General features: G+C 47.4%; 1 protein-coding gene across 1 annotated transcript in view; it reads right to left on the bottom strand.

Moving 5' to 3' along the window:
* Positions 1-344: 344 nt before the first annotated feature.
* The window catches only part of LOC140069126 (protein S100-A1-like), a 53,335-nt gene continuing 27,678 nt past the window's right edge, over positions 345-26,001 (bottom strand). Inside the window, exons 2-3 of the mRNA XM_072114491.1 lie at positions 12,344-12,497; positions 345-2,082 (exon numbers count right to left, since the gene is read on the bottom strand). Of these exons, the coding sequence (XP_071970592.1) occupies positions 1,918-2,082; positions 12,344-12,481 (303 nt within the window). The 5' untranslated portion in view covers positions 12,482-12,497 and the 3' untranslated portion in view covers positions 345-1,917. The remainder of the gene's footprint in view (positions 2,083-12,343; positions 12,498-26,001) is intronic.

Genomic DNA, 26,001 nt, shown 5'->3' with positions numbered 1-26,001 from the left:
AGTGATTATACAAACACCAAGGACTGACTGGTGACAGTGATTATACTAGACTGTGGACTGACTGGTGGTAGTGATTATACTAGACTGAGGACTGACTGGTGGCAGTGATTATACTAGACTGAGGACTAACTGGTGGCAGTGATTATACTAGACTGAGGACTGACTGGTGGCAGTGATTATACTATACTGAGTACTGACTGGTGGAAGTGATTATACTAGACTGAGGACTGACTGGTGACAGTGATTATACTATACTGAGTACTGACTGGTGGCAGTGATTATACTAGACTGAGGACTGACTGGTGGCAGTGATTATACAAACACCAAGGACTGACTGGTGACAGTGATTTTATTAGACTGAGGTTGAGTCTTCTTTTTAGTTGGGTCTTTTTTCTGAGTTGGGTCTTCCTCTTGGTTTGGGTCATCTTTTTGGATCCTTCTTCAGTGTCCACTTGTTTCTGACCCGGGTCTTCTCTTTGCTTCGGTCCCCTTTCAGAGCTTGGTCCACTTTCATTAGTCTATTTTTCTGAATAATCAGGTCTTTTCTTTGGTTGGGTCTTGTTGCTGAGTCGGGTCTTCTGTTTTGGTTGGGTAATGTTTCTCAGTTTGATCTTCTGTTTTGGTCGTTTCTTGCTTTTGAGTTGGGTCATCTTTTTTGGTTGGGTCTTTTTTCTCAGTTTGATCTTCTGTTTTGGTTGTTTCTTGCGTCTGAGTTGGGTCATCTTTTTTGGTTGGGTCTTTTTTCTCAGTTGGATCTTCCTTTTTGTTTGGGTCATCTTTTTGGATTGGATCCTGCTTTAATGTCCAGTCATGCTTCTGGGTCATATCTTGCATGAGGGCTGAACATTGCTTCTTTGTTGGATCTGGTTTCTGCTTTGGATCTTTTTGTACAGAGCATTGGTTCTGAGCTGTGTCTTCTTTCTTGCTTAGGTCCTCACTCAGAGCGGCGTCCTCTTTTTTAGTCCTATTTACAGTCACATCTTGTTTTAGGATCTTTCAAAATGACTGGTTTCTCCTTTATGATGGGGTCTTGCTTTTGAATTGGGTCTCCTTTTTTAGTTGAGTCTTTTATCTTAGACGGATCTTCCATTTTGGTTGGGTTTTTCTGGGTTAGGTTCTCTTTTTTGGTCAATTTGATTGGATTCTTGTTCCTGTTTCTCAGGTAGATTTTCTTTTTGTGACTTCTCTTCTTTTTGGGTTTGGCCCAGTTTTAGGGTCAGGCCATGCTTGATTTTCACATTCGGCTGAACAGCTGAATCATGTTTTCAGTTAGATGAGTTGAGTCTTGTTTGGTTGGATCTTCTTTTGGGTTGGAGCCAGTTTGAGGGTCAGGCTCATGAGCTGAATTATGCTTTTGGTTGGCTGAGTGGAGTCTTCCTTCCTTATAAAGTGTTATTTCTGGTTTGGGTCTTTCTTCTCGATTTGTTCTTGTTTCTGAGCTGGATCTTGTTTTTGGATAGGTTCTTGTTTCTCGGTTTGGTCTTGTTTTTGGGTCTGATCTTGCAGAAGAACTGAACATTGTTTTTTGTTTGTTCCTTCTTTCTTAGTTTGTGCTTCTTGTGCTTCAGTGTTTTATCTCTGTTGGTTCTTATTTTTGTCTGGAATCTTGTTCCTTGGTTGGTTCTGTTTTTTGGGTTGGGTCTTATTTTTGGAATGAATCACATTTTGGGGCTGCATCTTGTTTTTCGTTTTGATTTTGTTTGTGGATTGGGTTTTGTTTCTCTGTTGGGTCCTGTTTCAGTATTGGGTCCTTCATCTGGTTTGGGTCTTGATTTTGGGTTAGAGGTTATTTTTGGGTTAGAGCTTGTCTTTGAGTTGGCTCACTTTTCTCAGTTGGATCTTCTTTCTGGGTTTTGTTATGTTTGAGGATTTGATCCAGGGTTGAGCCCTCTCTCTTGGTTCAATCTTGTTTTGGGGTTAATTCACATGTTTTTGAGGATGTTTCTTGGACCTCAGAGCTTCAAAATAAGCAACAGCAACTTTTGCTACAAGTTCTAAAAATTCCTTAAAGTCAATCTCTCCATCATTGTTTTCAGCAGGTGCTCGCAGTATGGCTTCAATGGTGTGGGGATCTCCGGAATCCTAAGGAGACAGAAACAACAACCAAATTATGAAAAGCTCTTCAGGAGTAAAGTGTTGGTGGATACACCTAACTGAATGTTATGTTTTTTCTTTGTATTTTATATTTAATTTCAAGTCACAGCAGGCAGAATGGTGGAAGATTTGAGATTTGAGGTGTTCACTCGGTTGGCCGACTTACTAGCTGGGAGTGCAGCTGGGTGTACAGCTTCCAGGGCTCAAAAATGTGCGATACTTTCCCAAGTGCCTGATTTTTGGATATATTAATGATATTTGTGTTTCAAGTCAATTACCCATATCATGGATATATGTAAGATGTTATTTTGGTCTAGAAGACGAGTCTCTACATGTATGATGTCACCGGTAGCTTACATTTACATTTACTTGGCAGCTGTGATGATGGATTATTTCTGAGAGTCTTAGCTCCAAGTCAGAACTTTTTAAAAGTTTTCAGAACATGTCTTTTAATCCACCCTGAACCCATATCCTAATGTCCCCACACAATAATACCTTCCTCCCCTTACAAGCTACAAACTGTCTTTGGCCACCCCTAGGGACTTCCACTTGGTGTAATGTCTACTTATGGCCTATCCACACAGTATAATGCCCCTTCCTCTACTCCCACACAATATAATGCCCCAATTATTGTGACTTGCATGTTATAGAATGCCCCTAAACTGTAAAATGCCCAATTCTTATTTGTCACCACCCTAAACAACACCATAATGTGCCCCCCACTTAAAATACTCACTATTGTGCCCCCCCCCCTCGGATAATGTACAACTTTTGTGCACCCAATTCTTATAATGCCCCCATTTCATGTACCCCCTTCATAACCAAAAACTAATACCCACCTAGGCCCGGTAACCCCTTGCCACTTCTGTGTGTGGCTCAGAGGGCAGTAATATATTGGTGTCATCACTCCTGCTCAATGGTGAAGTGGGAAACTGAGGCTCCCTTCTCCACACAGAACGGTGGAATAGACCCTAAGGATTTGGACTGTTCCTCAGAAACCAGGACTGTTGGGGGAAATCCCTACATACATATATACATATATATATGGCCATGAATATGTAAACAACATTCTCCAATGTTCATATTTCTACCCTAAAAAATAGTCTTGTCGTGACTGTCCCTTCATAATGAGCCACATTCCCGGTTTGAACAGTTAGACCCAATGTCAGCTACACCCAACACCACCGGGAGACACCCAACCAGCTCCTGAAAACACTAAGATTTCTCATGTGAAGAGGAAGATCCATTACCATAATGATTAACCCTTCATGTGCCGCTGCCTCTGTGCGCTGATTGGCCATAGAGTTCAGCAGGAGGATTCTCTGTGGGCCGTAGCCCTCAAACAGCTGATGGGCCGGTCTCTCCCTCCATGCTGTGCCGGGCTGTGATCCCTGTATACAGGCTCCTGCACTGCCCTCATTCCCATACGTATCCATATGATAATCTAACCTTATTATATAGATGCAAACCGGGGGTGGAGGGCAGTGCAGTAGCCTGTTCTCCTCTGCAGTGATACCTGTATCCTGCTGCCGACTTATTCCTATTCTGAGATACAGTCTCATATATCTATCAGCCCTATCTGTAAAATCCTCTCCGCTTTTCCTGCAGTGAATGGGACTTCATGGTTGTGACATCAGCTAAGGGCACTGAGGCAATGAGGGCATCCACATGAATGTGCACAAACAGCCCAGCCAATCAGGACACAGAATCAGATCAACACAATCACTTCTGGTTTGTTGATCCAGCAAACAGGACAATGATGCTCAAACACTTTGTCAAATAAAAATTTCTTCTCGCTTTATTTCAGGACCATATCCAACTTTACAATATTCCATGTAACAGCTTAAAAAATCGCATCACAGCATTTAAGCTGTTACATGGAATATTGTAAAATTGTATATGGTCCGGTTGCCGGCTTCACTCACCTTCCCCGGCTCCAGCGGCGTCCTCTGCAGCTCCCGCGGCTTGGCGCGTGCGTCCCCTTCTTCTAGGGCGCGCGAGCGCCGTCTCGCTAAGATTTAAAGCGCTGGCCATTTCATTAACTCTATATAAGCCTGCCTCTTCCTGCAAGCCCTTGCCGGATCTTTGTGCCTCACAGCCTGAGAGAAAGCTATTCTGCAATTTGCTTGAGATTCCTGTGCCCCTGCTTTCCTGTGTCTCCTGCGTTCCTGAGTCCCTCTGTGTTCCAGTGTTACCTGAGCTCCTCCGTGTTCCCTGGTACCAGTGTTCCTCCGTGCTGCTGTCCTGTGTGCTGTGTTCCCATAACCTTCCGCTTGGACCTCCTGTTGCTGACCCCGGACCGGAGTCTGACTTCGCATCTCTGCCGCCTGCCCTGACCCTGTGCCTGGACTTCGACCACGAGATTGTCACGCACCCGTCCTTAATTGGTAGACGGGAGAAGTTCTCCATTGGGGTCTGGACTGTCAGTCTCATTGCCTAGAAGTTCCTCACCCAGTATCTGTCTTGCCAACTACCCGGGTTGACAAGCCTCTGAAGAATCTTCCAGCATGCTACCGAGACTATGCTGATGTTTTTTCTGAAAAACAAGCAGAGGTCCTGCCTCCACACCGCCCCTATGACTGTCCCATTGACCTGCTGCCAGGTATGTCTCCTCCACGAGGACGAGTATACCCGTTGTCGGTGCCTGAGACCGAGGCTATGTCTGCCTATATTAAGGAGAATTTGCAAAAGGGTTTCATCCGGAAGTCTTCTTCTCCCACTGGTGCTGGCTTCTTCTTTGTATCCAAGTAGGATGGTTCCCTCCGTCTGTGCATAGATTACCGCGGTCTCAATAAAGTCACGGTAAAAAACCACTACTCGTTACCTCTCATCACTGAACTCTTTGACCGACTCCGGGGTGCCAAGGTTTTCACCAAGCTGCATCTCCGAGGGGCATACAACCTCATCCGTATTCGGGAAGGCGACGAGTGGAAGACAGCTTTCAATATCCGTGACAGACCTTTTGAGTATCTGGTAATGCCCTTTGGACCCCGCAATGCTCCAACTGTTTTCCAAGAATTTGTTAATGACATCTTCAGAGACTTGCTCTACTCTTGTGTCATAGTCTACCTGGACTACATTTTAGTTTTTTCCCCAGACCTACAGTCTCACCACATCCATGTCTGACAGGTCCTCAGGCGCAACCGTTTATATGCCAAACTCGAGAAATGCTTATTTCACCAGAGTAGTCTTCCGTTTCTGGGATATGTAATTTCTGATAAAGGCCTTCAAATGGATCCTTCCAAGTTGGCAGCTGTACTTCAGTGGCCTCGCCCAGTGGGGTTACGTGCCACACAGAGATTTTTGGGCTTCGCCAACTATTATCAACAATTTATTCCCCACTTCTCCTCTCTTGTGGCTCCCATCGTGACATTGACTAAGAAGAATGCTAATCCAAGACAATGGCCTCCGGCTGCTGAAGATGCCTTCACTAGGTTGAAGTCTGCTTTTGCCTCTGCGCCTGTACTCACAAGGCTTGACACGGAAAAGCCTTTCCAGTTAGAGGTTGATGCCTCATCCATTGGTGCTGGGGCCGTCCTTACCCAGAAGGGGCCAAAAGGTCGTACCTTCACATGCGGTTTCTTCTCAAAGACGTTCACACCTCCCGAAAGGAATTATTCCATTGGAGATCGGGAACTCTTGGCCATAAAGCTAGCTTTGGAGGAATGGCGCTATCTTCTGGAAGGAGCTCGTCATCTGGTCCATATTTATACTTGACCCGATTTGATTTTCTCATACATTTCCGCCCTGCAGAGAAGAACATTAAAGCCGATGCTCTTTCTCGTGCTTCAGATGTGGTTGGAGAAGATCCTGCTCCTAGTCATATTGTTCCTCCGGAACGGCTGGTTCTTGCTGCTTCAGTGGACCTCTGGCAGCTTCCACCAGGCAAGACATATGTTCGACCTGCCCTACGTAGGAGAATTCTGACTTGGGGATATTGCTCTCGTGTGGCTGGACACCCTGGGGTACAGTGTTCTATTTCCCATTACTATTGGTGGCCAGACCTGGCCAAAGATGTGCGAGATTTCGTGGGTTCCTGTATTTCCTGTGCTCATAACAAGCCATCACACCTCAAACCTGCTGGTCTCCTGATGCCGTTGCCGATACCCAGCAGCCCGTGGACTCACATGGCCATGGACTTTATTACAGACCTTCCACTGTCCTCTGGGAATACTGGCATCTGGGTGGTAACCGACCGGTTCTCAAAAATGTCCCATTTCGTTCCATTGCCTGGTCTGCCGTCTGCTCCGCACCTTGCCAGCCTATTCTTTTTCAACATCTTTCGGCTGCATGGACTTCCGTTGCTCATCATTTCGGATCGAGGGGTTCAGTTTGTCTCTTGCTTCTGGCGATCTCTGTGTAATCAGCTACAGGTGAAACTGGACTTCTCTTCTGCATACCATCCGCAGTCTAATGGACAGGTAGAGAGAGTCAACCAAACTCTAGGCTGCTACCTTCGCCATTTCGTCTCTGCTCGCCAAGACGACTGGTCCGCTTTATTGCCATGGGCGGATTTCTTATACAATTCCCCGAACTCTGAAAATTCTTGTGCTTCTCCCTTCTTCATCGTTTATGGACAATATCCACGTCCTCCTCTTCCTCTACCTGTGCCTACGGATGTTCCTGCTGTTGAATAGTTGATACGCGATCTGAAGACCATCTGGGAGCAGACTCGCCTTTCATTGCGGCAGGCTTCCACTCGTACCAAGCTCCAGGCTGACAAGAAACGCAGGCCTCCTCCCATCTTCTCTCCAGGTGATAAAGTGTGGCTGTCTTCAAAATATGTCCAGCTGAAGATTACCAGCTACAAGCTTGGCCCTCGCTATCTGGGTCCATTTGAGGTGCTGAAGCGTATCAACCCCGTGGCCTACAAGCTCCGCCTTCCTCCATCTATGCGCATCCCAAACTCCTTCCATGTCTCCCTCCTGAAGCCAATCATCTTGAATCACTTCTCCCAGCAATCCCCTCCTCCTGCTCCTGTAGCGGTTTCCCCAGATGTCTATGAAGTTAAGGAAGTTCTGAAGATGAAGATCATGAGGGGTAAGCGGTTCTATCTTGTAGACTGGAAGGGGTTCGGGCCGGAGGATAGATCTTGGGAGCCTGAAGAGAACATTTTGGATCGGACTCTCCTCCAGAGATTTCTTGGGACCAAGAAGAAGAGGGGGAGGCCAAAGGGGAGGGGGAGTACTGTCACGGGTGCTCCCGCGATCCCTGGCTCGGATCGCGGGTGCACCCATGCCTCTCCAGGGTCCGGTGGCCGGCTTCACTCACCTTCCCCGGCTCCAGCAGTCTCTGTACTTCAACCTTGGTCGCCACTGCAGACATGTCACGCCTGAGGAACGACCTGGTGGTACCACTTTGCAGCTTGTCTAACTCGCCTTGCGGCGGGCTCTTGTGTAGACCGGGCACCCCTTAGACTCCGGTCCCAGGTAGTGGCTTGTGTCATCGTCTGCAGTGGTCCAGAGGATCCACACCCGCTAGCCGGACAGCGTCATTGTCCTGTTTGCTGGATCAACAAACCAGAAGTGATTGTGTTACTTTCTCCAGTCCAGGAGGGATCTACAGCACGGACCTTGACCCATCTTGCTGTGAATCGGTGAGCAGACTTTTTTCTCATCTTTTGCATGATGTCACAGCATCCGGGTAACTGCTTGTACAGAGATCTAGTGCACAACAAGGCAGGGGAGACACAGAGCTGAGAGCACAGAGCACTGGATCTCTGCATCATACAGGAATCTACTACATCACAAAGAGGACAATATATAAAAACATGTCCAACTACACTATACAACACCTACACAGGAATAACAAGATGAACACATGGCAGCATCACAGGATGTGCACAATATATAAATGTGCAACACCCCCCACTGGGCCTTTACTTGAGGCCTGGAGGCAGCCGGGACCCAGAATACCGGAGTGGCTGGTGGTTGCAGCCTAGGCACGCTAGTGTCACGGTGCTTAGTATGGGGACCGGAGGACTGTCCTGATGTACTTGTTCTCCATGGGGCAACCCCTGAGGTGTCTATAGGATGAGTCCCTGGGTGATGGATGGGGAGCCCGTGGTGGTAACAGCCATATCCAGGGATCAGACAGTGAATAAATAACAATATTTCTAAAAAGATAGAAAGCATCAACAATTCATAAGAGACCTTCAGGACTTCAAAGAGAATAGGGTTTATTGCATATTGAGCCAAAGACATCAACCCTGTGCCACTGATACGGAGGTCTCTTCAACAGAGGCGGGAGTATCAGATAGTGAAGGGTCCTATAAAGATAAAAAAAGGACATAGTACCAAAAGAGGTGGAAGGGACTCAGGGGCCCGTATTTTTAGAGAACACATACCCCCAGAGGAACAGAAACGTGGGGGACCGGATGAGTTTGGCAACTTTGTAAATTCACTCAACCAGAATCATATAGGCATTTTACATCAGAGATTTATAAAACAAACCTTCCGTTCCTAGACGCGCTGATCACGAAATTACCGGATGGTACACTACACTCGTCCATTTATCGCAAACCAACAGCAACCAATTCACTATTAAGATGGGACAGTCATCACCCATTTCCCCTACGTAAAGGAATGCCCAAGGGGTGATACCTGCGGGTACACTGAAACTACAGTTCAGAAAACGAGTTCCGGCGGCAAACGACAGATTCCTTGAGCGTGGGTCTCCTGATAGGTTCCTCAGAGGCTTATCAGGACAGTTTAAGTAAAAGTCATACTGATCTTCTACATGGTCCACCAAAAGAAAAGAAGGAATCAGACGATAAACTGAAGGTCATAGCCACTTTTGACAATGGGTCGGAGGATGCCAGGAAGATCCTGGAGAGACATTGGCCCATTCTGTTGATGAACAAAGATTTAAAAAAATCTGGTAGGCCTAAGCCCCTCATTCACTTCTCACAAAAGAGGTTCCACTCGAGATTGTCTAGTGAATAGCCATAGTCAGGCGGGTGACTGGGAGTTATTGCCTGCCCTTACATTCACAAGTAGCGTTACAGGAAACGTTAGACCATTAGAGACTACATAGACTGCACGAGGACTGGTGTCATGTACAAAGTTACACGTACGTGTGGTACTGAGTATGTGGGTAAGACCTACAGGGAGCTGCGTAGAAGAGTGGGGGAACATCTTGGAGACCCACAAAAAAGACAAACCAATATCAAACCATGTCTGGGCGTACCATAACGGTGATGCGGCAGCGATGCGGTTTCATACCCTGAGCACAGCGGCAAGTGGCACAAGATGATCCTCCAGAAGGAGGCAGGTTGGATCGTTACATTGGATACCATCTCTCCCAATGGCCTCAATGACCAATTGGTTTTTACACCATTCCTTTAAATTTACTGATCTTGAGGCCAGCACAGCCCCCTACAAAAGCCTCCCAGTTATGTCACCCCCTATAAAGACGCAGATGTATATGCCAGGATTGTCATCCGGCTGTTGGTGGCAATTGGATGTGTGACCTCGTAAACGCTCGATTTCTCTCTAACTTTATGTGTAATGTAATTCTAGGTCTCCTCTACTGGAAGGGGGTCTCTTTATATAGACACATCGCACGGATAATGGGTATAATTTAGAGATATGGTCGGACCTTGTTATCATATTATCTCTGGATCTAAAGATATTTACTCGGGGCAGTTGCGTCCCGATGTGGACGTGCTGGGCCTATAGGAGCAACTGTATAGGGGGGTCCGCCCAATCAGATACATAAGGGGGTGGGGCTTTAGACTTGAAGAGGCGGAAGTACCATCTATCTGGCACAAACGGAACGCCAGCCGGATATTGTATCTCCTAGTCCACCCCCAGAACTGGAGATGAGCAGTTTTTTCACCAGGGTGTAGCCTACGATAAGCCCGATTTGACCTGCAAGCCACTGGATGTCTGGCCCATGCTAAGCCACCTCGATGGACGGCCAGTACCATCGATGCACTTTATTCCCTTTGAGGAGCCAGAGGACGAAATGCGCCAGGGTAATTGGCGTGTATAGGGGGCAGGCTATTTTTTTACAGGGAAAGCTGTGGACTGCTCTTGTCAGGGCGGGGGTTAAAGGGGACTCCATAGGGACAACATATTTACCTGCCACCTCCCACCCCAGCCCGTAAGCGAAATATGTCTGAGTTACGAATTGGCAAATGGACAGCAGACGATTATGCCCTTTGAGACAATTTTAGATTGTATACTTCTGCAAGGTAACTATATCTGATTACACAATTTTTGTGGTTTTCTGTGATTTGGAATATCACAGATATCACCAGTCTGCTATTTGTCTGAGAACCATCAGTTCTGGGACTGCCGTGCGCTCACCAGAAGACCATGTCCTCTCACCCAGCAGGGGTTATATACCCCCCCCCCCTGGTCAGGTGGTGGCTCCTCTCCAATCACCTTCCAGCTAACAATACAGCTGCAACACCCTCGCCGATGCAAGGCGAGGGAGTGTTTGCGAATACGCCCCACAAGATGTCACAACATTACACTACATGGTCCTTATAGGACATAGGGGATATTGCAGTGGTGAATCCTGCCTGGCAAGGCAGAAGTTAACTTTTGTGTGATGTAAGTTCTATCATCCAATGATCTGTATTACATCCGGTCCTATGTAAGCTGAGATGTGATTGGAGGAGCAGCCACCACCTGACCAAGGGGAAGTTACAAAACCCCCTGGCCAGGAATGTTCCAGAGCTTTTAGTCTGGGCTCAGTTCCAGAGAACAGCTTAGTCTGAGCTCAGCTCAGATCAGAACTTCTAGAGCTCAGTTCCAGAGGACCAGCTCAGTGAGTTATAGAGAAGAGACCAGCTCAGTTAGTGCGTAATCTCAGTCTAGCCCATACCAGAGCAGGAAGAGCCTAGCCCCTGCCTCTGAAGAGTGGAGTAATAGATTAGAGTTAGTGTAGTGAGGAAAAGGGGTATCATCTTACCTCTAAAGGTGATACCTGAAGCCCCACAGGACAAGCTGAAGCTTCCTATTAGGACACAGCTGCCTCCTGGCCTACCCTCTATATCCAGGCTGGCGATCTATCTCCTGTGGCTCCCTCCAAATGCATCTCAGCACTCCACCACTCTGTTAAAGGCACGTTGCTGCAGTTCCTGACGGTTCCAATAAAGAACTGTAAGTTGTTTTCGTTCAACCTCTGTCTCCGTCTGGTCCCTGCTAATACGGCTGCCTTCATCACCGGCACCCTGTCCACTACACAGAGACTCACACTCTGGACACTAAAGGGTTGCCCCAGGGAGATCCGCTATAGCAGCCTCTCCCTCATCATTTCTTGCCAACACCACCCTGCTGGAGACCTGCCAGGCTGTAGGACAGCCCTCCGGTTCCCCCGTACCAAGCACCGTGACAACAGCGTGCTTAGGCCGCCACCGCCAGCCACTCAGGTACTGCGGGCCCCGGCTGCCTCCAGGCCCGAGAAAAGGCTAGGCCCCGGTGGGGGATGTTGCACAGCCACATCATTGTATTTAACTGTTGCCTTGCCAGGCAGAATCTACAGCTGCAATTACATAAGATTCAGATTCCAGAACCTTTCTAGAGAGGTGATCAACAGCTCCTGACCTGAGGAGGGCGCTATTATCAACTACCAGCCTGGAAATGCATTGGCAGGGGTGTTTCCCCCTCCCTGCCATTATACTTTATGGAAGCTGTGGACCACCCTTTCCTGTACAGAGAGGGGTCGCTGTCTATACAATGCGTTGTGTGTGCAGGATCTAGAACTGATGTGGGGCCTGAGCTCAGTCACATGCGCGTGACATCATTTTTTCATGTTGCCAGTAATTATCAGGACTGATATTCTCCTGCACCCAGCAGCTACAGTTTGGGAGCCGCACCTCTGCTAGGGCCCCTCCCAACAAGATCCCACCCACCCTCCGCTCCAGCTACAGATATGGATTCCCATGGCGACCACGATAACAAAGGCAGGGAGAGCAGCCAGGGGGACAAGGTAAAAGCCCTGCTAGCAGGCAAGTGGCTGCAGGTGGTTCATGAGTGTAAATTAGAGAATTGCTTATTTTAGCTTAATGCAGAGCCAGGCAAAAGTTTTTATACTTTACAGTTGTTCTTTAATCATTCCCTGAGGGGCAGAAGGCAGTAAACACAGGATCTAAGAAGTAGAGCGGACCTGTCTAGTAATAGCCACTCCCTCCCGGGTCTATCCTTCATTGTAATTCATGGAAATCCAAAAAAGACGCCTCTGCTTCACGAGCAGCTCCGAAGCACAAAGTGCTGGGAACCTCCATGTAGGATCTTACCTCAATCACTTCTGCAAACTCCGTCTGGATGAGGCTCTTGAATTGCGCCTTGTCCAGTTTATCGCAAGGGCCGCTGCGGCAGCTGTAGCTGTGGAAGGTGTCGATGATCCTGCGGATGGCGCTCAGGAGATAGGCCATGGCTGCTGGATGGGAACTGGAAGAGGAAAGGAAGAAGCCAGTCAGGACCATGGAAGGTCACAACCCAGAGATGACCTCTTCTATAGGGTGCACCATGTCCTGTGTATGGCACCCCCAATGTCATAGTATAGGTATTACAATGGAACAAGTAAAAATTGTGAGCTCCTCAGAACAGAATCTGATCACATGTTACCTGCCGGGGTGTAACGCACCATATACCTGTACATAAAGGGTGTAACAGCCCTCGCCAGCCCCTTCAGAGCAGCCCCACAGATGTAATAATAGAGATTATGCAACTATTCTAATCCTGGAGGTCGTCAGATCCTTCTACTCGCACCTCTTGGGCAGGAAGGATCTAGATCGGGATGTGATGTCGGCTTTCCTGGCTGAAACTGTCTCTGAGCCAGGAGTAGACTCATCACTAAAGGATTAGGGAGGAGGAAGTCAGCCGGGAGATTGAAGGGCTCACCCTCAAGAAATCGCCGGCTCCGGATGGCTTAACATCTGAGTTCTATAAGACATTTAAGGACGCCTTGGTTCCTCTCTTGACTGAGGTATTCAATGAGTGTCTTTCCTCGGGCGCTCTGCCGAAGTCAATGAGGAGGTCAGCCCTGATCATCCTGTCAAAGGGTAAGGACCGATCTCGTATTGAGAACTGGCGGCCCATAGCGCTTCTAAATACGGACAGAAAGGTTTTGGCAAAGGTGCTGTTTAATTGGCTGGTGCAGTTTGTGCCCCGGCTCCTTTCGGGGACCCAGCACTGCTCTGTTCCAGGCCGCAGTACATTTAGTGCTATGCTTTGTGTCCGGGAGGCAGTGGAGCAGGGCAGGGCTGGTAACTGGAAGGGGTACTTGCTGTCCTTGGATCAGGTTCCAGAACCCCTCTGGCTAATTATTATATTTTAAAAGTTGATTTTATCAGGAACGAGGCCATGGATAACAAATGTAAGAAGATTCCCACAGTCACGGTGCCTGGATCTATGAGTAAGTGTCCATGGTTTATCAAGATGAAATTTTTGATGGTAGATTTCCTTTAAGATCAATGTTTCTAACCTCTGGAAAGAGAGGGCTCCTCCGTGGGTATACTCCTGCAGGGGATGGGCTCCTCCGTGGGTATACTCCTGCAGGGGATGGGCTCCTCCGTGGGTATACTCCTGCAGGGGATGGGCTCCTCCGTGGGTATACTCCTGTAGGGGATGGTTTTGGCCTTTCTTCCAGGAATGGGAGACAAGAGGATTCAGAGGCCTGGGTGGCCGGGACCGGTGGTTGCTCGGTTGGCCGACTTGTCAGCTGGGAGTCCATCTGGGCATACAGCTTTCAGGGCTCAAAAATGTGACTCTATCCCAAGTTAGTGTTGTGGTGTAGGTGTTAGGTTGGTGGGGGGAAGGGAATGGAGGGGACTTGGACATGATGCATTGAACTGATCCCGGACTCTGGTGTCGTCTGGTCTGGACATATATACACTAGCTGTAGCTCCCTGCATTGCCAGTGATAATAAATAACTGCTTTTAGCTATAACAAAATAGAACGGGTTAACAAATAATATTTTATATGTATCTGTAGTCTCATCTCTGTCACTAACCGTCCCTTTTTTTATAAACAATTTTATCAGTGACTGTCTGTCTCTGACACTCTCATTACGGTGACTGCCTCTGACACTCTCATTCCAGGGACTGTCTCTGACATTCTCGTTCAGGTGAATGTCTCTGACGCTCTTGTTCAGGTGACTATGTGTGATAGAAGATACAGGATACGGCAGATAGAGATGATACAGGGGGGGGGATAGAAGATACAGGATACGGCAGATAGAGATGATACAGGGGGGGATAGAAGATACAGGATACGGCAGATAGAGATGATACAGGGGGGGGGATAGAAGATACAGGATACGGCAGATTGAGATGATACAGGGGGGGTAGAAGATACAGGATACGGCAGATAGAGATGATACAGGAGGGGGGATAGAAGATACAGGATACGGCAGATAGAGATGATACAGGGGGGGATAGAAGATGCAGGATACAGCAGATAGAGATGATACAGGGGGGATAGAAGATACAGGATACGGCAGATAGAGATGATACAGGGGGGGATAGAAGATACAGGATACGGCAGATAGAGATGATACGGGGGGGATAGAAGATACAGGATACGGCAGATAGAGATGATACAGGGGGGGGATAGAAGATACAGGATACGGCAGATAGAGATGATACAGGGGAGGATAGAAGATACAGGATACGGCAGATAGAGATGATACAGGGGAGGATAGAAGATACAGGATACAGCAGATAGAGATGATACAGGGGAGGATAGAAGATACAGGATACGGCAGATAGAGATGATACAGGGGGGGGGTAGAAGATACAGGACACGGCAGATAGAGATGATACAGGAGGGGATAGAAGATACAGGATACAGCAGATAGAGATGATACAGGGGGGGGGATAGAAGATACAGGATACGGCAGATAGAGATGATACTGGGGGGGATAGAAGATACAGGATACGGCAGATAGAGATTATACGGGGGGGATAGAAGATACAGGATACGGCAGATAGAGATGATACAGGGGGGGATAGAAGATCCAGGATACGGCAGATAGAGATGATACAGGGGGGGATAGAAGATACAGGATACAGCAGATAGAGATGATACAGGGGGGATAGAAGATACAGGATACAGCAGATAGAGATGATACAGGGGGGGATAGAAGATACAGGATACGGCAGATAGAGATGATACAGGGGGGGGGTAGAAAATACAGGATACGGCAGATATAGATGATACAGGGGGGGGGATAGAAGATACAGGATACAGCAGATAGAGATGATACGGGGGAGGATAGAAGATACAGGATACGGCAGATAGAGATGATACAGGGGGGGGATAGAAGATACAGGATACAGCAGATAGAGATGATACAGGGGGGATAGAAGATACAAGATACGGCAGATAGAGATGATACGGGGGAGGATATAAGATACAGGATACGGCAGATAGAGATGATACAGGGGGGATAGAAGATACAGGATACGGCAGATAGAGATGATACAGGGGGGGGGATAGAAGATACAGGATACGGCAGATAGAGATGATACAGGGGGGGATAGAAGATACAGGATACGGCAGATAGAGATGATACAGGGGGGGGTAGAAGATACAGGATACGGCAGATAGAGATGATACAGGGGGGGATAGAAGATACAGGATACGGCAGATAGAGATGATACAGGGGGGAGGATAGAAGATACAGGATACGGCAGATAGAGATGATACAGGGGGGGATAGAAGATACAGGATACGGCAGATAGAGATTATACAAGGGGGATAAAAGATACAGGATACGGCAGATAGAGATGATACAGGGGGGGATAGAAGATACAGGATACGGCAGATAGAGATGATACGGGGGGGATAGAAGATACAGGATACGGCAGATAGAGATGATACAGTGGGGGATAGAAGATACAGGATACAGCAGATAGAGATGATACGGTGGGGTAGAAGATACAGGATACGGCAGATAGAGATTATACAGGGGGGATAGAAGATACAGGATACGGCAGATAGAGATGATACAGGGGGGGATAGAAGATACAGGATACGGCAGATAGAGATGATACGGGGGGGATAGAAGATACAGGATACGGCAGATAGAGATTATACAGGGGGGGATAGAAGATACAGGATACAGCAGATAGAGATGATACAGGGGGGGGGTAGAAGATACAGGATACGGCAGATAGAGATGATACAGGGGGGGATAGAAGATACAGGATACGGCAGATAGAGATGATACAGGGGGGATAGAAGATACAGGATACAGCAGATAGAGATGATACAGGGGGGGATAGAAGATACAGGATACGGCAGATAGAGATGATACAGGGGGGGATAGAAGATACAGGATACGGCAGATAGAGATTATACAGGGGGGATAGAAGATACAGGATACGGCAGATAGAGATTATACAGGGGGGATAGAAGATACAGGATACAGCAGATAGAGATGATACAGGGGGGGATAGAAGATACAGGATACGGCAGATAGAGATGATACAGGGGGGATAGAAGATACAGGATACGGCAGATAGAGATGATACAGGGGGGATAGAAGATACAGGATACAGCAGATAGAGATGATACAGGGGGTGGATAGAAGATACAGGATACGGCAGATAGAGATGATACAGGGGGCATAGAAGATACAGGATACAGCAGATAGAGATGATACAGGGGGGATAGAAGATACAGGATACAGCAGATAGAGATGATACAGGGGGGGATAGAAGATACAGGATACAGCAGATAGAGATGATACAGGGGGGATAGAAGATACAGGATACGGCAGATAGAGATGATACAGGGGGGGGATAGAAGATACAGGATACGGCAGATAGAGATGATACAGGGGGGGATAGAAGATACAGGATATGGCAGATAGAGATGATACAGGGGGGGGATAGAAGATACAGGATACGGCAGATAGAGATGATACAGGGGGGGGATAGAAGATACAGGATACGGCAGATAGAGATGATACAGGGGGGGGGTAGAAGATACAGGATAAGGCAGATAGAGATAATACAGGGGGGGGATAGAAGATACAGGATACAGCAGATAGAGATGATACAGGGGGGGATAGAAGATACAGGACACGGCAGATAGAGATGATACAGGGGGGGGGGATAGAAGATACAGGATACGGCAGATAGAGATGATACAGGGGGGGGATAGAAGATACAGGATACGGCAGATAGAGATGATACAGGGGGGGGATAGAAGATACAGGATACAGCAGATAGAGATGATACAGGTGGGGGATAGAAGATACAGGATACAGCAGATAGAGATGATACAGGGGGGGATAGAAGATACAGGATACGGCAGATAGAGATGATACAGGGGGGGATAGAAGATACAGGATACAGCAGATAGAGATGATACAGGGGGGGATAGAAGATACAGGATACAGCAGATAGAGATGATACAGGGGGGGATAGAAGATACAGGACACGGCAGATAGAGATGATACAGGGGGGATAGAAGATACAGGATACAGCAGATAGAGATGATACAGGGGGGGTAGAAGATACAGGATACAGCAGATAGAGATGATACAGGGGGGGGATAGAAGATACAGGATACAGCAGATAGAGATGATACAGGGGGGGATAGAAGATACAGGATACAGCAGATAGAGATGATACAGGGGGGGATAGAAGATACAGGATACGGCAGATAGAGATGATACAGGGGGGGGCATAGAAGATACAGGATACAGCAGATAGAGATGATACAGGGGGGGGGGATAGAAGATACAGGATACGGCAGATAGAGATGATACAGGGGGGGATAGAGGATACAGGATACGGCAGATAGAGATGATACAGGGGGGGAAAGAAGATACAGGATACAGCAGATAGAGATGATACAGGGGGGGGGATAGAAGATACAGGATACGGCAGATAGAGATGATACAGGGGGGGAAAGAAGATACAGGATACAGCAGATAGAGATGATACAGGGGGGGGGATAGAAGATACAGGATACGGCAGATAGAGATGATACAGGGGGGGAGAGAGGATACAGGATACGGCAGATAGAGATGATACAGGGGGGGATAGAAGATACAGGATACCGCAGATAGAGATTATACAGTGGGGATAGAAGATACAGGATACGGCAGATAGAGATGATACAGGGGGAGAAAGAAGATACAGGATACAGCAGATAGAGATGATACAGGGGGGGATAGAAGATACAGGATACGGCAGATAGAGATGATACAGGGGGAGGATAGAAGATACAGGATACGGCAGATAGAGATGATACAGGGGGGGATAGAAGATACAGGATACAGCAGATAGAGATGATACAGGGGGGGATAGAAGATACAGGATACGGCAGATAGAGATGATACAGGGGGAGGATAGAAGATACAGGATACGGCAGATAGAGATGATACAGGGGGGGATAGAAGATACAGGATACGGCAGATAGAGATGATACAGGGGGGGATAGAAGATACAGGATACGGCAGATAGAGATGATACAGGGGGGGATAGAAGATACAGGATACAGCAGATAGAGATGATACAGGGGGGGATAGAAGATACAGGATACGGCAGATAGAGATGATACAGGGGGAGGATAGAAGATACAGGATACAGCAGATAGAGATGATACAGGGGGGGATAGAAGATACAGGATACGGCAGATAGAGATAATACAGGGGGGGATAGAAGATACAGGATACGGCAGATAGAGATGATACAGGGGGGGAAAGAAGATACAGGATACAGCAGATAGAGATGATACAGGGGGGGATAGAAGATACAGGATACGGCAGATAGAGATGATACAGGGGGGGATAGAGGATACAGGATACAGCAGATAGAGATGATACAGGGGGGGAAAGAAGATACAGGATACAGGAGATAGAGATGATACAGGGGGGATAGAAGATACAGGATACAGCAGATAGAGATGATACAGGGGGGGATAGAAGATACAGGATACGGCAGATAGAGATGATACAGGGGGGGATAGAAGATACAGGATACAGCAGATAGAGATGATACAGGGGGGGATAGAAGATACAGGATACGGCAGATAGAGATGATACAGGGGGGGATAGAAGATACAGGATACGGCAGATAGAGATGATACAGGGGGGGGTAGAAGATACAGGATACAGCAGATAGAGATGATACTGGGGGGGATAGAAGATACAGGATACGGCAGATAGAGATGATACAGGGGGGGATAGAAGATACAGGATACGGCAGATAGAGATGATACAGGGGGGGATAAAAGATACAGGATACGGCAGATAGAGATGATACAGGGGGGGATAGAAGATACAGCAGATAGAGATGATACAGGGGGAGGATGGAAGATACAGGATACGGCAGATAGAGATGATACAGGGGGGGATAAAAGATACAGGATACGGCAGATAGAGATGATACAGGGGGGGATAGAAGATACAGCAGATAGAGATGATACAGGGGGAGGATGGAAGATACAGGATACGGCAGATAGAGATGATACAGGAGGGGGGGATAGAAGATACAGGATACAGCAGATAGAGATGATACAGGGGGGATAGAAGATACAGGATACAGCAGATAGAGATGATACAGGGGGGGATAGAAGATACAGGATACGGCAGATAGAGATGATACAGGGGGGGATAGAAGATACAGGATACAGCAGATAGAGATGATACAGGGGGGGATAGAAGATACAGGATACGGCAGATAGAGATGATACAGGGGGGGATAGAAGATACAGGATACGGCAGATAGAGATGATACAGGGGGGGATAGAAGATACAGGATACGGCAGATAGAGATGATACAGGGGGGGATAGAGGATACAGGATACAGCAGATAGAGATGATACAGGGGGGATAGAAGATACAGGATACGGCAGATAGAGATGATACTGGGGGGGATAGAAGATACAGGATACGGCAGATAGAGATGATTCAGGGGGGATAGAAGATACAGGATACAGCAGATAGAGATGATACAGGGGGGGATAGAAGATACAGGATACAGCAGATAGAGATGATACAGGGGGGGTAGAAGATACAGGATACAGCAGATAGAGATGATACAGGGGGGGATAGAAGATACAGGATACAGCAGATAGAGATGATACAGGGGGGGATAGAAGATACAGGATACAGCAGATAGAGATGATACAGGGGGGGGATAGAAGATACAGGATACAGCAGATAGAGATGATACAGGGGGGGGATAGAAGATACAGGATACAGCAGATAGAGATGATACAGGGGGGGATAGAAGATACAGGATACGGCAGATAGAGATGATACAGGGGGGGGCATAGAAGATACAGGATACAGCAGATAGAGATGATACAGGGGGGGGGATAGAAGATACAGGATACGGCAGATAGAGATGATACAGGGGGGGATAGAGGATACAGGATACGGCAGATAGAGATGATACAGGGGGGGAAAGAAGATACAGGATACAGCAGATAGAGATTATACAGGGGGGGGATAGAAGATACAGGATACGGCAGATAGAGATGATACAGGGGGGGAAAGAAGATACAGGATACAGCAGATAGAGATGATACAGGGGGGGGGATAGAAGATACAGGATACGGCAGATAGAGATGATACAGGGGGGGATAGAGGATACAGGATACGGCAGATAGAGATGATACTGGGGGGGATAGAAGATACAGGATACCGCAGATAGAGATTATACAGTGGGGATAGAAGATACAGGATACGGCAGATAGAGATGATACAGGGGGGGAAAGAAGATACAGGATACAGCAGATAGAGATGATACAGGGGGGGATAGAAGATACAGGATACGGCAGATAGAGATGATACAGGGGGAGGATAGAAGATACAGGATACGGCAGATAGAGATGATACAGGGGGGGATAGAAGATACAGGATACAGCAGATAGAGATGATACAGGGGGGGATAGAAGATACAGGATACGGCAGATAGAGATGATACAGGGGGAGGATAGAAGATACAGGATACGGCAGATAGAGATGATACTGGGGGGGATAGAAGATACAGGATACGGCAGATAGAGATGATACAGGGGGAGGATAGAAGATACAGGATACGGCAGATAGAGATGATACAGGGGGGGATAGAAGATACAGGATACGGCAGATAGAGATGATACAGGGGGGGATAGAAGATACAGGATACGGCAGATAGAGATGATACAGGGGGGGATAGAAGATACAGGATACAGCAGATAGAGATGATACAGGGGGGGAAAGAAGATACAGGATACAGCAGATAGAGATGATACAGGGGGGGGGATAGAAGATACAGGATACGGCAGATAGAGATGATACAGGGGGGGATAGAGGATACAGGATACGGCAGATAGAGATGATACAGGGGGCGAAAGAAGATACAGGATACAGCAGATAGAGATGATACAGGGGGGGAAAGAAGATACAGGATACAGGAGATAGAGATGATACAGGGGGGGATAGAAGATACAGGATACAGCAGATAGAGATGATACAGGGGGGGATAGAAGATACAGGATACGGCAGATAGAGATGATACAGGGGGGGATAGAAGATACAGGATACAGCAGATAGAGATGATACAGGGGGGGATAGAAGATACAGGATACGGCAGATAGAGATGATACAGGGGGGGATAGAAGATACAGGATACGGCAGATAGAGATGATACAGGGGGGGATAGTACATACAGGATACGGCAGATAGAGATGATACAGGGGGGGATAGAAGATACAGGATACGGCAGATAGAGATGATACAGGGGGGATAGAAGATACAGGATACGGCAGATAGAGATGATACTGGGGGGGATAGAAGATACAGGATACGGCAGATAGAGATGATACAGGGGGGGATAGAAGATACAGCAGATAGAGATGATACAGGGGGAGGATGGAAGATACAGGAAACGGCAGATAGAGATGATACAGGGGGGGGTAGAAGATACAGGATACAGCAGATAGAGATGATACTGGGGGGGATAGAAGATACAGGATACGGCAGATAGAGATGATACAGGGGGGGATAGAAGATACAGGATACGGCAGATAGAGATGATACAGGGGGGGATAAAAGATACAGGATACGGCAGATAGAGATGATACAGGGGGGGATAGAAGATACAGCAGATAGAGATGATACAGGGGGAGGATGGAAGATACAGGATACGGCAGATAGAGATGATACAGGAGGGGGGGATAGAAGATACAGGATACAGCAGATAGAGATGATACAGGGGGGATAGAAGATACAGGATACAGCAGAGAGAGATGATACAGGGGGGGATAGAAGATACAGGATACGGCAGATAGAGATGATACAGGGGGGGGGATAGAAGATACAGGATACAGCAGATAGAGATGATACAGGGGGGGATAGAAGATACAGGATACGGCAGATAGAGATGATACAGGGGGGGATATAAGATACAGGATACAGCAGATAGAGATGATACAGGGGGGGATAGAAGATACAGGATACGGCAGATAGAGATGATACAGGGGGGGATAGAAGATACAGGATACGGCAGATAGAGATGATACAGGGGGGGATAGAGGATACAGGATACAGCAGATAGAGATGATACAGGGGGGGATAGAAGATACAGGATACGGCAGATAGAGATGATACAGGGGGGGATAGAAGATACAGGATACGGCAGATAGAGATGATACAGGGGGGGATAGAAGATACAGGATACGGCAGAAAGAGATGATACAGGGGGGGATAGAAGATACAGGATACGGCAGATAGAGATGATACAGGGGGGATAGAAGATACAGGATACAGCAGATAGAGATGATACAGGGGGGGATAGCACATACAGGATACGGCAGATAGAGATGATACAGGGGGGGATAGAAGATACAGGATACGGCAGATAGAGATGATACAGGGGGGATAGAAGATACAGGATACGGCAGATAGAGATGATACTGGGGGGGATAGAAGATACAGGATACGGCAGATAGAGATGATTAAGGGGGGATAGAAGATACAGGATACAGCAGATAGAGATGATACAGGGGGGGATAGAAGATACAGGATACGGCAGATAGAGATAATACAGGGGGGGATAGAGGATACAGGATACAGCAGATAGAGATGATACAGGGGGGGATAGTACATACAGGATACGGCAGATAGAGATGATACAGGGGGGGATAGAAGATACAGGATACGGCAGATAGAGATGATACAGGGGGGATAGAAGATACAGGATACGGCAGATAGAGATGATACTGGGGGGGATAGAAGATACAGGATACGGCAGATAGAGATGATTCAGGGGGGATAGAAGATACAGGTTACAGCAGATAGAGATGATACAGGGGGGGATAGAAGATACAGGATACGGCAGATAGAGATGATACAGGGGGGGGATAGAAGATACAGGATACGGCAGATAGAGATGATACAGGGGGGGATAGAAGATACAGGATACGGCAGATAGAGATGATACAGGGGGGATAGAAGATACAGGATACGGCAGATAGAGATGATACAGGGGGGGATAGAAGATACAGGATACGGCAGATAGAGATGATACAGGGGGGGATAGAAGATACAGGATACGGCAGATAGAGATGATACAGGGGGGGGGATAGAAGATACAGGATACAGCAGATAGAGATGATACGGGGGGGGATAGAAGATACAGGATACGGCAGATAGAGATGATACTGGGGGGGGATAGAAGATACAGAATACGGCAGATAGAGATGATACAGGGGGGCATAGAGGATACAGGATACGGCAGATAGAGATAATACAGGGGGGGATAGAAGATACAGGATACGGCAGATAGAGAAGATACAGGGGGAGGATAGAAGATACAGGATACGGCAGATAGAGATGATACAGGGGGAGGGATAGAAGATACAGGATACGGCAGATAGAGATGATACAGGGGGGGATAGAAGATACAGGATACAGCAGATAGAGATGATACTGGGGGGGATAGAAGATACAGAATACGGCAGATAGAGATGATACAGGGGGGGATAGAAGATACAGGATACGGCAGATAGAGATGATACAGGGGGGGGTAGAAAATACAGGATATGGCAGTTAGAGATGATACAGGGGGGGATAGAAGATACAGGATACGGCAGATAGAGATTATACAGGGGGGATAGAAGATACAGGATACGGCAGATAGAGATGATACAGGGGGGGATAGAAGATACAGGATACAGCAGATAGAGATGATACAGGGGGGGATAGAAGATACAGGATACAGCAGATAGAGATGATACAGGGGGGGATAGCACATACATTATACGGCAGATAGAGATGATACAGGGGGGGATAGAAGATACAGGATACGGCAGATAGAGATGATACAGGGGGGGGGGATAGAAGATACAGGCTACAGCAGATAGAGATGATACAGGTGGGGGATAGAAGATACAGGATACGGCAGATAGAGATGATACAGGGGGGGATAGAAGATACAGGATACGGCAGATAGAGATGATACAGGGGGGGATAGAAGATACAGGATACAGCAGATAGAGATGATACAGGGGGGGATAGAAGATACAGGATACGGCAGATAGAGATGATACAGGAGGGGATAGAAGATACAGGATACAGCAGATAGAGATTATACAGGGGGGATAGAAGATACAGGATACAGCAGATAGAGATGATACAGGGGGGGATAGAAGATACAGGATACGGCAGATAGAGATGATACAGGGGGGGATAGAAGATACAGGATACAGCAGATAGAGATGATACAGGGGGGGATAGAAGATACAGGATACGGCAGATAGAGATGATACTGGGGGGGTAGAAGATACAGGATACGGCAGATAGAGATGATACAGGAGGGGATAGAAGATACAGGATACAGCAGATAGAGATTATACAGGGGGGATAGAAGATACAGGATACGGCAGATAGAGATTATACAGGGGGGGATAGAAGATACAGGATACGGCAGATAGAGAAGATACAGGGGGAGGATAGAAGATACAGGATACGGCAGATAGAGATGATACAGGGGGGGATAGAAGATACAGGATACGGCAGATAGAGATGATACAGGGGGGGATAGAAGATACAGGATACGGCAGATAGAGATGATACAGGGGGGGGTAGAAGATACAGGATATGGCAGATAGAGATGATACAGGGGGGGAGGATAGAAGATACAGGATACGGCAGATAGAGATGATACAGGGGGGGATAGAGGATACAGGATACGGCAGATAGAGATGATACAGGGGGAGGATAGAAGATACAGGATACAGCAGATAGAGATGATACAGGGCGGGGTAGAAGATACAGGATACGGCAGATAGAGATTATACAGGGGGGGATAGAAGATACAGGATACGGCAGATAGAGATGATACAGGGGGGGATAGAAGATACAGGATACGGCAGATAGAGATTATACAGGTGGGGGGATAGAAGATACAGGATACGGCAGATAGAGATGATACAGGGGGGGATAGAAGATACAGGATACAGCAGATAGAGATGATACAGGGGGGGGATAGAAGATACAGGATACAGCAGATAGAGATGATACCGGGGGGGGTAGAAGATACAGGATACGGCAGATAGAGATGATACAGGGGGGGATAGAAGATACAGGATACGGCAGATAGAGATGATACAGGGGGGGATAGAAGATATAGGATACAGCAGATAGAGATGATACAGGGGGGATAGAAGATACAGGATACAGCAGATAGAGATGATACAGGTGGGGGATAGAAGATACAGGATACAGCAGATAGAGATGATAAAGGGGGGGGATAGAAGATACAGGATACAGCAGATAGAGATGATACTGGGGGGATAGAGGATACAGGATACAGCAGATAGAGATGATACAGGGGGGGGGGGATAGAAGATACAGGATACGGCAGATAGAGATGATACAGGGTGTGGGATAGAAGATACAGGATGCGGCAGATAGAGATGATACAGGGGGGGATAGAAGATACA

The sequence above is a fragment of the Engystomops pustulosus genome, chromosome 7 (genome assembly GCF_040894005.1).
Source record: "Engystomops pustulosus chromosome 7, aEngPut4.maternal, whole genome shotgun sequence".
Taxonomy (NCBI): Eukaryota; Metazoa; Chordata; class Amphibia; order Anura; family Leptodactylidae; genus Engystomops; species Engystomops pustulosus.
This window is presented reverse-complemented; position numbering and strand designations above follow the sequence as displayed.